General features: G+C 45.7%; 1 protein-coding gene across 2 annotated transcripts in view; it reads right to left on the minus strand.

The window, feature by feature from the left end:
* PAPPA (pappalysin 1) overlaps positions 1 to 13,853 on the minus strand; it is a 365,052-nt gene that overhangs the window by 88,115 nt on the left and 263,084 nt on the right. For both annotated transcript variants that reach the window (XM_061477061.1, XM_061477060.1), the window contains exon 8: positions 1,559 to 1,687. In XM_061477061.1, coding sequence (XP_061333045.1) covers positions 1,559 to 1,687 — 129 coding nt within the window. The remainder of the gene's footprint in view (positions 1 to 1,558; positions 1,688 to 13,853) is intronic.

Raw genomic sequence — 13,853 nt, forward strand, 5'->3', positions numbered from 1 at the left:
AAAATGAGTCAGGTGGCAAATGGCATCATCCCAACAATCACTGCAACCCCTCTGCAGAACCCCAAAGCCCTCCAATCTAGTACAGCACTTTGTGTGCTGACCCTTGAAATGCCTCTCCCTTCCTCCTCCAGCCCTGACTTCCATCATTCCTGGTTCACAGGCTTGCCTGGCCACTTCTCTCCTACACATGTGGATACCACTTGCTGCTCTCTGATGAGGATATGAGCAACTTCCTTCATAGCTGGTGTGGCTGCAACTCAGCAGGTGGGGAAAAAAAGAGAGCAGGAATCTCTGAAACTCTTTGTATTAAATCTGGAAGGGCCAGACTGTGACCCCAGCATGGGAATAACAAGGCATAAAGCCTGGTGCCAGGCTATTCCAGGTGGAGAGGAGGTGGTGTTGGGAATGGGATCCTGCTTCACGCCAGCCCGCATGGTTGCAGCAGCATGCAGGGAGATGAGTGTGAACCAGATGAGAAAGGGGCTGCCACAGCTGTAAGTGGGGCCACAACCAACCAAGCTGTGACACAGTCTGGTTCCTGCTCGCTCCTGAGGCAGCTCAGCTATTGTTCGACACTTGCTGCAAAGCCACAAGTGATGCTTGAGGAATGTGCAAACATAACAGTAGGAGAAAAGTTATGGAAAGCAAAATTAATCTGTCTTTCTCCACCTCTCTCTCCAAGACTGCCCTGGATTCATATGTCGTTTGGTTATTCCCTTTGATTTCCCTACCTGTTGGGCCTCATCCTGCAAATACTTGCTGCTAGGTATATCATCTGACAGAGTGGTACTACGTGATTGCTGATCGGCATTATTTAAAGCAATGGCTGGATTGAGCACTTGCTTGTTGTTACTTCCATAGTTTAAACAATTGAATTACCTAATGCCAGGAAGCTTTGAAGCAGGTGCCTTCAGGGCCAACACAGCAAAAGAAAAAACCCTAACATAGCTGTGAATGATTTTCTTTTACGTTTTCAGTGGTCTGGGGACTGGCAGCGGTGAGAGGGAGGAGCTGGTTGACAACATGAAATTCTCAGCACTCTCCCTCAGAGGCCAAATCTATCACCTCCAAATGCATCCTAGCTCCGGTGCTCAAACAAGAGGTTGCACCAGGAACCTGGACCAACACAGGGCAGGGTTTTACCCTGTCCACCAGCTGCCAGACACGTGGGACTCCACGGGTGAGGACAGCATCAAAGGCCATGTGAATTTTTCCAGTGCTTACTTCAGCTCTGCATAGGAAATGTCATATGCATGTATAAAGATAGAGATACACGAACAAACAGCATAAACAGCATATAGTGTTATGTCCATATCGATCCTGCTGTCTGGACTCCATTATCTGTATCTCTGTCTGTATCTCCTGGTGCCAGGATAGCAGGGCCTAAGTTCCAATTAAGTGTCATCATCCTGGTAATCACCAGGCACATGAGTCATTATGTACAGATGAGAGCTGGCCTCAACTGAGGAGACATCAGAGGTTGTCAATTCCTTTCTAGTCTCAGATTCTGGCTCAGTAGATGTGCCCGGATTTATCTGTTTGCTCGGTCCAGACTTACATTTGGATAATCCCGTCTCCACAGTATCCACTTCCAGAGATATAGACAAGCTCCGGGGAAGGCTCGCTCTCCTCCCTCCCGGAAACAATGATGACCTGGTACGTGTACGTGGTGCTATCGCTCAGCTCCCTGCAGGACAGAAGGAAACACTAAGTGATCGGGACAACAAAGGCGGTAGAAAAGGGCAGGGAGGGAGGTACTGAAATGGGGGGTGGCTGCCAAAAGAAGCAAGTTTTAGTTTCAGTCAGGTCCTCAGAATGTTCCTAGGGTTAATTTTGGGTTGGGTGTTGCTGCTTACATCTGTACCCACTATAGAGATGGTGCTGCACTGATAACATGGCAGTGCATCAATCCTCACCACACACAGTGGGAAACAGTAACAGCATTTGAGAAACCAGCCCTGAGTTTCAATGTGTTTAGCCTTGGATATTTCTGCTCCCACCTCTCCACGTCAGGGACAGCCTTACCTGCAAGTCTGCATAGTTTAGTTAAGGAACTTAAAATACCCCATGAACACTGATTACTTCCTGAACAGCCCTGAGCTCAATCCAGCTGCAGCTGGAGCCAGTGGGAAGTTGCCTATTGATTGAAGTCAGAATTGGACTGGGGATGTTTCAGTGATAAGTAAGATATCCACTTTGCATGCAGGTATTGAAACAATAGAGTTAAACAACTTTCTTCCCCTCTAGGAGAGTGCGAAAAATAGGATGCACACCACAGCACTGGATCCTGGGATTAACATTGAAATATTCACAGAAAGAATTAGCAAACTGTTACATATTTATGCAAAGCCATAATTACTTAAATCCTGTGCATCTGTAAATGAGGAATCATTTTTATATGTGCAATACAGAAATAATATAAGCCTAATATAAATGTTTAGCCCTTTTACAATGCCTTTTACATTATCAGAACTCAAAACGTTCCACAAAGAAACTCATTACCATCATCCCCATTGTGCCGATTTGTAAAGCTATGGAGTGGTGAAGGCAAAATGATTTGCTCAGAGTCATCAATCAGGCTAATTGCAGAGCCCATAACACAACCCAGCTCTTTCCCAACCCACGCCAGTCCTCCACTTACCACGCTCATATTGCCCCAATTACTGACAGCAATATACAAGTCTTTTTGTCGCAGGAACTTGGTCAAAAAGCACATATTAATGAAGTGTGTGCTACGAAGAGATGTATCTACTACACCCAGCCACAAAGCCACTGAAGTAGGTATCAATGGACTGTAGTTACTGAAACCTTCAAGTCTGGGAAATAAGGATCTCCTTACAACATTCATTAAATTAACAAGCATGACTTAAAGTCCCATATCGCACGTGATATTTCACAACAGAGCCATTCCTCATGGATACTACGCCTGCAAAGTAACTGTCATTGAATGAACTGCACATGAACAGCACTGGGATTTGATTCTGTGTTACCACACATGGTAGTGAAGTGGGGAGAGAAACGCAGTGGAATAAAACCAGAACTGGCTTTCTCATTGCTGCTCCACCTGATTCATGTCAGCATTAGTCTGTGGCTCCTATTAGCTAAATTGGAGAGTTCACATAGCACAAACAGCATCTTAATTCACCCACAGACTGGGGAGACTTCTACCCAGATATTGGTTAAGAGTGTCTATTCGAAGTGAAAAATGTCAAACTTCTGCCCTTGGGACCTGTTTAAAACAACTGGTTTAGACAAAAAATAAATATAACATTATAGGAAGTAACTTAAGCGGCTGAACACCCACTGATGTACAATACTGAGATTTCACTCCCTTTCACATCCACTTCTGAAGATTGCAAATTTCTGCTGTAACCTCACAAAATCAAAGCACAGGCAAGCTTTGATTATTCAAGAGTTATTTCTCAAGTTCTTTCTCAAAACCATTCATAAAATCATAGAACGGTTAGGGTTGGAATATTTAAGATGAACAAATCTCCTTGCAGAAACACGGATTTTGTCACTGGGGAATCTGCTAACCACAAAAAGGTTCAATTCTTAGAAAAGGCTGTTAACAAAGGAACAGCTCGGGCAGCTACAAAATCAATCAATCCCTGCTGCTTTCCGATGTGCTGTGATGACACGTGTGAGGGCAAAACAGTTGTGTTCGGATCCTGATTTTTGGCGTGATTTCCAGCGATACCCACAGGTGATGGGCAGGAACTGAGCTCGCAGCAGAGTGTGCCTCTGCGAGTGTGCTGCAGTCTGTGGGAGTGTTTGTGTATGCCTGTGTGTACATGTAAGCAAATGGAAAACAGGAAAAGTTCACATTTGTTTATGTACAGGGCGGGAAGTTGGCAGAACATAATGGAAGAAGACATAGTACTAAATAAAGCACGGGAGAGCATATGGTGTTTATGAATTATTAGGTGACTGGAGATGAATGTGTATGTGGGTGAATAAGACAGAAAACTGGAAATGAAAGTTATTAGGTGGGGAGAACTCTGGTCCGTTTAATTGTATGGGTTGTGAAGGAAAAACTTCATATGGGGAGAGGACCCTGTGGACACCGAGGGGTGACTGCTGGCTGTGCAGCTCTGGGCTTTGGGCTAATCCTGTCACCTGCCATATGCTGGGGAGGCGAGATTTCCAACTGCAGCCTGCTGCTCAGAAATGGAAATGGGTATGTCATGACAGGCAAAAGATACTGACAGTTTAGACACACAAGGAAAAGGCAATTTCTTCTCCAAAAAAGAAGGTGAACACAATATCTGACTCCTTACACATACATTTAGGTATTTGTACAGCTTGGCTTCCCTTACTTCTACACAGCCTGTGTATGAAATAGCTGTTAAGTTATTTATGCTCACAATACCCCATGAGCTATGAATGGAATATCCTTGTCTTGGGTAAAATACAGAGAAAGGGAAGACAAATGCCTGGAGACATACAGTCCCTGTAAAGCAATGGCAGGACTGTGAGCCAGATCTCCAGTCCACAGGGCCAGTCCTCCCCATCCTCATCCCGGTCCCCTTTCAGACAGCCCAGTCAGAGCTACCTGGAGCTTCACAATGTTCCCCATGCTGGGGATGGCAGAGCAGCCCCAGGCTGTCACACCCAGGACAGCACCATCCATGCCCGGAGGAGATGGGACATGTGCCCTTCACATAGCTGGAGATGGGCCTGGACTGGAGCACCAGAAAGCCACTAAAAACTCAAGCCACCACGTTACCAGCTCACCCTGGCCTGATGCAACTAGTGGCAAAAAGCTGACTGAGCTGGATGTGGCATTTCACATCCCAACAACTGGAACCTGAGATACTTCTGTCCTCCTGAACTGTTAAACATATCGGCAGACACAGAGAGCTTTAGCATTCCTTCACAGTACCCACATTTCGGAAAAATATAGCTGCTAAAGGGATGATACATGCAATACTTCGGGCAGTAATCCAGTACCATAGTGAGGGAGGGAGGAAGGAATGCAGGAATGAAGGGGTGGAAAAAAAACACAAAAGAATTTATTCTTTCCTATACAGTTATAGGGCACCGAGGTAGATATTACAGACTGTATCTGGAGATGTCAGCAAGTCCGGCTGTGCTCTAAGTGATGATAAAAGTGGGATTTTGGACCATTTATTTTCTTTCCTGCCTTTTCTTGGAGCTGAGGGCACACTAACAGCAATAACCTGTTCTTTCCCCTCTGCTGTCAGGCAGGTCGGATGCACTGTGGCTTCACACGATGCTTCTTAAGGAAGTGAGAGAGAAGAACATCTTTAACATTAAGGATGTGAACAAACACTCTTTTAAATTTATATCTATGGTCTTTTAAGGACCTTTCTGAGAACTGAGTAAGCTGCATTGATGGCAGCAGCTTCCGCCGTGGGGCGGCAGTCTTATTAAAAAGCAATGACTCAAGTCCTCTGTGTAGAGGGGGAATTAGGATGTGCCATGTGAAACACCAAGGGGGCAACTTCCCTGTCTGCTGTAGCAAGTGGCAGATCCAGGGTCAGATATATAAAACTCTCTAATTCTTTTCCTGGTTTTCCTGGGGAAGCTGAGTTCATCTTGCAGAGTCCCCCGGGCAAGGGATCTCTGCTTTCAGTTTGGGTGTTCCTGTAAAACTTATGGGAAGAATTATACCTCTGGGAAGTTGTTTTCTATTCAGACCGAGGTGGGTTTAAAGGATCATTGAGTTTACAGAAGCAACACACATGCCCTCGAGTGCCAGCAGACCGTCAACCACATCTGCTCTGTGCTCACTACAGAGCTTCAGCATCTGAGGACACAGCACAGTTGAGATGCAGTGGAAGCACCAAGGGAAAGCAAACATCCCACGCCTCTCTCCCTACTACAATAGCATATACATGTTTTTCTTACTACAGATAGCAGTGAGGGGTTTTATACAGCAAAGACTTGTTTCCAACAAAATTGAAAATATCCTTAAGGCTGATCCCAGTTTCTGCCCCAGGAAAACATGAACAGTCAGAAAGCAATCCTGTTATTTAAGGAGAAGATGACATGATCTTAGGCATCGCCTATTAAACTATGGCTGTCACAGGCAGCATGATGTTAAAACAAGCAAATTCCACACCTCAGTGTCCTCATGAAGAAACCATCTTTCTTTGATCTTAAATAGTCACCAAACTCTTGAGCCAAAAGATGTTTCCTGGACAGCTCTCCGCAGCCCAGAATAAGCCCGATCTGTCAGCAATGTCCTCGCTTCCTTCTAACACTGTCACCTTTGCTCTTCTTCTCCAGCAAGGAAACCACGTGGAGCAAAACAGGAAATCTGCTGGCAGCATAAACCCCACATCTTCACTTGTTGCAATGCTTTGGATCAGCTGCTCAGGATGATCTGAATACAACCACACACTGAAGGTCTCATCATCTCTTGTCCCCTCCTGTGCAGCCTGGAGCTGTCCAGTCCATCCTCATGTGCTGCTCACAGTGACCAAAACACCCAACACCATTTGCAGAGGTCCTGAACTACCCCAAATATTCACTAAGTCAGTGAAACAGACGTGTTTAGAGACTCCCAGTCCTGGGCACCAAAGTGGCTCTCAATGCTTCCACATCAGAGAATCTAACTCTGTTACTTAGGGACTGGGTCATTCAACTGCACTGGGGTTTACCTCTCAGCAATGCCACCATGGTGTTTGCAGGCTCACCCATCCTCAGGTGCTCCAAAAGCAATTGATGAAGAGTAACCCAGGGGATGAGGCTGCTTTGGGACAACCCAAATAGATCTGCTTCCCAACTGCCATCCGTTTTCCAGTGCTGCCACTGACTGTACAAGTATGCTGGGTTTCTTCCTTCATCTCCTCTTGCACACCCCCCCTTTGCCTTGCTTCTCCTTCTTTTAATAAAAATGGCATGAGAAGCATGGCAGAAGATAATGAAGAGAATTCCTGCCCAGCTCTGCACTCAGGAGAGAGGAGGGGCAGGATGCTGTAAACAAAAGGACATCAAAATCCCAGCCTCATGTGATGGGCTGTTTTTCCAGCTGCAGTCCAATCTCTGGCTGTTTGGATAAACCCAGCACCATGGCAGGTGCAAAGGCCTCAAAACCAGCCTCCTGCCTCTGTCCCAGACTCCAAGCTGACTCAGAAAACATAAATACCAAGCAAGCAGCCTTGCAGAGGCTTTTCTCTCTAGCCACGATGAGATAGGTCCCACCCGGGGTGGTGGGTTTGCTCTCTTCTCTTTTATGATGTATTTGGTTACAAGCAAATCAGAATCAGGTCGGTGAAGTACTAAATGAGCTCTCATGGGCTGGAAGGGAGAGTGGGGACTGTACAGTGGATTTCTGCTCCCAAACCCAGCTTAAACCTGAACTGGGTATTTCCAAGGAGGAGCATTGGAGCCACCAATGACCTGAATAGATAATCTCAGCTGAACACTTGGTTGGGTATGCTTTGTGCCATCAGGTGTTTGGGCTTTCTGAAGCCCAGAGGCTCACCATTTAAAGCAGTGGCTTCAAGATAATGCCCAAACTCAACTTTTCCTTCTGACTGCATTTCTGCTAACACCTAAACCAACCACCTTACCCACTCACACAATACCATGGAGACCCCACATATTTGAAATTGAAGTCAAAGGTTTGGGGATCCAGTCTATTAGAAAAAGGAAAATGCGCCTTGCTCCATGACATACTACGAACCAGTCACCACCAACTTTCATAACCACCACAAAATCAAAACAGGCAATTAGTCTACAGCTCTGCTCTCGCTTGGCTGGTATAAACCTCATGTAACTTTAGAGACCTCAGCAAAACACTCCAGGTTTAAACCACTAGAACTCAGCTGCTCGCCTGTTCCTCTGAGTTGCAAATGTGTGTATTTGCTGCTCAGACCAGCTCCCTGCCTGCACAAGATGCCATAGCACAGGACCACATGCCTGCCTGGAGCCCTCTGCTCTGAAACCCAGGTCCTGTTTAGGACCTTACACACATTTGGTTTTGAACATTTGGCTTTCAGACAGACTGCTCTCGTGTCCTTCGTGCCATAACCGTAAGCTTTTAAAGCAGCAAACATCTAGGTATATATGCAACTGATTAACTCCAGCATTTGATATAATCATCCAAGTATTTGCCCTGGTACCAATTTAAGACACAGTAGCACATTTAATAAAAACCAAAGTTTGCAGCTAAGACCTTAAAGATATTTCTTGGGTTTTTTTCTCTCTAAAGAAAATAAATTAAATGTCAAGAGACAGTTTTGTACTTTAATGTTTAAGCAACAACAATTACCAGTTTTTAAGGTGGATGATAAAAACGCAGGATCTAAACGAGACTGGGTTAAAAATCCCTGGATAAAGTAAATCCTTGAGGCCCAGGGCCTCACGTGGGTGTCTGTACTAGACAGGCAATTTCACGGCAGCACACAGGTTAAGTGTCAGAGCACCTGGTTGCTATTAGAAGCAGAGAAGGGGGGGGAAATCTGTTGTGTTTGCTACTTCGCCGCTGCGATCAACCCTAAGCTGAGATGGGAGTGCTTCTCAACATGAGCCTTAGATGCAGCCGCCACAGAGGGAAGCGTGTTATGTTTTGGCTGAGGAGGGAAATGCAGAAAGGCTGATTTCCAACCAGTAAAAGCCAGCATTTCTCTATTGATTTTAAGGGAACGCTGCCAGTACCCACCCCATGAGGATGGTGCTTTGGCATACTGGTATGCCAGGGAGGAAACGGTACTGCGACTGACAGGCAGGTTAGGACAGGTTAATTGCTTTAAAGGCCATCATCGTCACCGGTGAACCTTTGCCTGTTGCATCGTGCCTCTCGGTGAGCACTGTCTGATTACTCACACCGTTAACAACATCCCAGGCATGCTGTAGTTCCTCCATGAAGGAACAGCAGCAGCAGCATCCATGCAGGCATCGATGCTGGTTCAATCCATGCTGCGGGAGAAGTGGCTGATGCACACCCTACACGGGGGCTGGGACCCCAACAGCCACCTCTCAGCATCTGGATGTTGACTGTTCATCACTGGGGCTGGGAGCACTTTGGTTGTTACCCTCCACCATTCATCATGTTCAGCTCTCCCCACGGGCAGAAGGTTCTGCCCAATGTCATCAGCTTGGCAGAATAACGCTCTTCAGCTCTGAATCTAGACCTGACCTCTAGGATTTCCCTTCAATGCGCCTGAGCCAAGACCTGATTTTCAGAGCTTAAACCCTTCCCGTTTCCATGTAATCCCACCAAAATGGTAAACAGAGTCATGGGAGCAGACGCTCGCAGTGCCTGATCCAAAGGCTCCTGCAGCCAGTGGAAGTTATTATGTGCATTTTCAGTAGGGCTTAGGTTGGGCCCCAAGCGAACACAGATGTTTGCAGTTTTCTCTGGTTTCACCTCCACCATCCCTCCTTGCCAGAACTCCACTATGGAGGGTGATGGCATGGGGAATGAGGCATCCTGAGGAGCTGCTCCTTGGAGGGAAGGACCTGTACGGTTACACGTATGTGTGAGAAACATATGTGCCATCATACATGCCACACAGCAGAGCCCACAGAGATGGGCAAAGAGGTGAGGTGACTATTCCAAAGGACCATTTTGTCATTTCCCTCCTTAGGGGCTCTGTATTTTGCCTTAAGCCACTTCAGATTATGAGAAATCCTACTCGCTGGTCTCCGGTGGGATCTTTAATGGTTTAATAACTGAACATTACTGAATATATTTCCACTAGCCTCTTGCTAAAATCCCATCATGAGCTAATTTCCTCTATTGTCATTACATCTGCAACTGGTCTTACATTTTGTAAAACCCTGTACCACTGCGAGTAAATGATCTGGTTCGCTGCACTGAGCTCTCCGGGCCAGTAATTGTAGTAGTGGCTGATCATTTGGGGTATCCAATTCCAGGCACCCTCCCTGGGGTACAATTTGAGCTTTATTTCCACCTTTCCCCTCCTATCACAATAAGCTCCAGGAAGATGCTGGAATCAGGGCATCAGCATGGATGCTCAATGCCACCAATACATTTAAGAAGATCCTGGCCAGAAATACTGCGATCAAGTTTGGTGAAACAATCACACAAAGGGCTCAGCATACTGCATGTGATGCAATGATATACCTAAAAGGCTTCTGCCTTCTGTTGCTGTACCCAAACAAGGTATTAAGGACAGCACAGGTATTTCAGTCTTCCTGCAGCATTGTTTTCAGCTCCTTGCCTGTTTGAGCAAATTTAACAGAGGTTTGGAATATGTTTCCTAGGAAAAGATATAAAAAGACAATGCCCAGGAAATGATCAGGCCAATAGTTTAGTAAAAGTAGCTGAAAAAAGCTGTGCTGGCTGCCACTGCTGATAAAAAGGTAGGTAACACATTTCTGCTGCTCCTGTGGTATTTGAGGCTCACTCCAAGTCTTACAAGAGAGTTATTTTTAAGTTGTTGCATAACACATGTCTGTCCAATATTTCTTTCCTCAATCAAGCAAAGAAAATGCATTTGTTATTCCTGGGAGATTTCTGGGGCTTCTCATCTCATTTAGAGCCCAAAAATAAAGATGCACGCAAGAAGGCAAAACATCAGAGAGAAATTATTATCCATGAGATAATGCACAGCCTAATTTACCACATAGCTGAGACTGTTTCACCTGCAATAAATTATTTTGCCCGGCAGGAAAAGTCCTGTTTGACCTTCTATCTTTTCCCCTGCAGCTGAAAACTCTGCTACTCCTTCTAGGTCGTGAGTTCAAACTCCACCCTGGCTGGGAGTGATTAAATATATCAACTTCTAATAGTATCTATTTGGTTAATAATAGGAGAGCTGTAAATATTCACTTTTCAGGGACACTTGCATGCGGCTGAGTTGTAGTCTATGGGTGTGATCTCTCTGTGTATTGCCCAAGAGGTGCACTGGAGAAATGAATCCAATGCGGCAGCAGTCCCAAGGGAGTCCCTGTCTGGAGCAGAGCTGGCAGAGCCGAAGCCAAGTGTCATTCCCCAAATGGGGCAGTCCCTCTTTCCTGGCTCTTCCCATGCTCCCGAGTCATTTCATTGAGAGGCAGCTGGGGGTTGTTCAGAGCAATCCCAGCCTTCAAAGCTACACCCAGGCTGAAAATGGGCTGCCCTGTCTCAGGCTCACAAAGCCATAAAGATACAAACCCGCCCTTACTACCTTCTTCTTGCATCATGTGCAGCCGAGCCAGAACAGGAGCTACAGACTGTGTCGAGTGCCAGCTATAGTTACAGCATTACATAAGGAACCGCAACAGCGAGGGATCACAAATCTATCACTACAGCTGGCACCAAATGGCATCTCTGCACAGGCTGAGCAGAAAAGCTGCCTACTGAATGGGCACAGACAGACAAATTGTTCTTTCTCTTCTCCAGGGCGGGGTTAAGGCAATTTGGCAGAGGGTGGTGAGGGAAAGAATTGCTCTATCTGTTCAGTGTGTGGGGTCAGGAAGCAGGTTTTATTCTCTTGCAGAGATAACCTGGCACCTTTAATGAAGAAAGCAAGAAAGAAGGAAAGCCATCAGAATGTGGCTTCCAGCTGTCAAGGCACATCAGGGAAGTGGAGGTGTATAACCCATGAGAGCAGCAGCACTGCTAGCCTTTAACATTTAATTCTGAAAGAAGGCACCTGGAGTATTCCCCCTGTAAAATTCCCAGCCACTACTGACCACCGTCAATAACAACAACTGCTAGCTGGTATTTAGCAGCACAAGGTATGTGAAGGAAAGATGGAAGAAGAGCAGGTGGAAAAGAAGCAGGGTTCCTCTTCCCAGCCCTTGGAGTAGAGCAGGGGAACATGCTCTGGCACAGGGAGCAGAAGCAGTCATCCCCATTGCCACGCAAGCCTCAAGGGAAAGTTGGCAGAGAAGATGGTGCTGAGTGGATGACTCTCCTCCTACCAGCACTTCACCTCTGCTGGTGTCAAATGAGCCTATGACCAGTTTCCCACTGTTGGAAGGGAAGGCGAGGGACAAGCAATCATCCCGTATTTTTCTGGTTTTTCATCATGGGAAATTCCCTGGGTCAAGCAGAAACAGGGCAATCAATACTGGCTGGAAGGAGCTGACAATGCATCCAAGGCCAGACACGGCCTCAGAGAGATATGAAGTGCTGCTTGCAGGGGATCGCCAGCACCTCCACTGAGTAGTAAACTTAGCCCAAACCAACCACAGGCAGCTCCAATACACTCAAAGCTCCACTGACACATGGAGGCTTTTAGACAGGGACAGCATAGCCACTAATCCAGCTGGGAAAACAGAGTTAAAGAGGAACAGCTGAAACATTTACTCCTTAGTGTGAGGACTCTGGATGAAGAACTAGCAGTGTACCTGAAATGGGAAATTATAGGGGTTAAGAGAAACCTGGTGGGACAGAAGGGTTATTAGTTCTTGGGAAAGCTCAAAATAGCTTTGGCCATGCAGCACTGTAAACTAATGATAGGAAAGCTTGTAGGCAAGAGCAAGAAAGAGATAACAAGAATTAAATCTGTTCCTGCTCAATTTTGATAGAAGTGTTTTGAATGGAGATGGGCTGGGAACTTTCATACGGATACAGATGGGGATCTCTAATACATTACTAAAGAGAAATAATACAGAGAATTGTGTAATTATGGGAAAGAAACCTCCTAGATGCAGACTAGAGAACAAATGCCTTTCATAATGGCAGGTCTCTGGTGCCAGGCATGAGAGCAGACATCCACAGGGACTCAACAAGAGAAAACACTGTTTTGCACTTATTTCTAGTAGCTGTAATAGATTAAATTGAAAGAGAAATTTGAATGAAAACAGATAACTGTCTTTCAGTTATCACTTTGAGTTCAACTCACCAACATTTCCTGCAAATAAAGATCCAATCCCCAAAAGCCCAAGTAAGCAGGCTCAGTCAATGCAGAGAAGGATGTAGTTATAATGTAGAAATGACTAATTTTAAGGACTGGATGTCTCAGAATGGTGCATATGATGGTATAAGACAATACTATGTGCGTTAGTATCAATACATTCAGATTAAGCCTGGAGCTCTTCCTCGCATGTGAGAGGGGAAGCAGCAGTTGGTTGTATTTATCCACTGGAAGACAACTATGAACCATCAGTGGGATGTATGCACAAGAACAGCACATGAGGTCCTTGCACGCATCAAGACAAGGCATTCCCAGGGTAGCTGGGCAAGTATTCGTGCACAAGGACATCTGGAATACCGTATACAGTTCTGAAGCCTGTTGGGAATCCAGATGTGCAGCATGCCGTTATCGCACGGACAACCTAGCAGCTCTTGCAGATAAATCTGGATATGTAAAGTGCTTTCTTAACATTTCAGGCCTATCTTTGATATTCCCCAATATTTCCTGGCATATCAAGAGAGGTTTGGCATGGTAACCATGGAGGAGGGGTGAGCAGAAGATGGTGATAATATGGGATTCAGCTTTTGGTGTTGGGAGAACATCCACCCAGTGATCTGTATCTTGTTCGGGTGGAAATATGGTGTTAATTATCTTCATGACAGATGGATCTGGCAATTCATTTCAGCTGCTTTAGATCATACATTCCTCTGGCTGGTAGACCTTCAGAAAACAGAGAAATAGATCTTCAAGATGAAGGAAGGAATGCCATAATAAGGACAGATGTCATCATGAAATTTTAGTGTTGCATTCAGCAGGGACTTAAGTTTACCCATCATCATTATGATCATCATATTTTTCCAATCCTCTTTTCAGCTGGGCCCCTATCCTGTAACCTCCATCTTCCTATTGAGTTCAGGGGCTGAAAGGCACACCAGTATTTGGCTGTAATGAATTACTGCTCATTATAAATAGCAACTGCTGATCCTCCAGCTTTTCTGCTTGTTCATACTTGTAGGAGCCTTCAGACTAAGAACCGTTTGCCATCTCCTTCAACTACTCATCATCTGG

Source organism: Pezoporus flaviventris, unplaced genomic scaffold (genome assembly GCF_033815535.1).
Source record: "Pezoporus flaviventris isolate CSIRO_AGI_PZ_B2104156 unplaced genomic scaffold, CSIRO_AGI_Pfla_v1 ptg000097l, whole genome shotgun sequence".
Classification (NCBI taxonomy): Eukaryota; Metazoa; Chordata; class Aves; order Psittaciformes; family Psittacidae; genus Pezoporus; species Pezoporus flaviventris.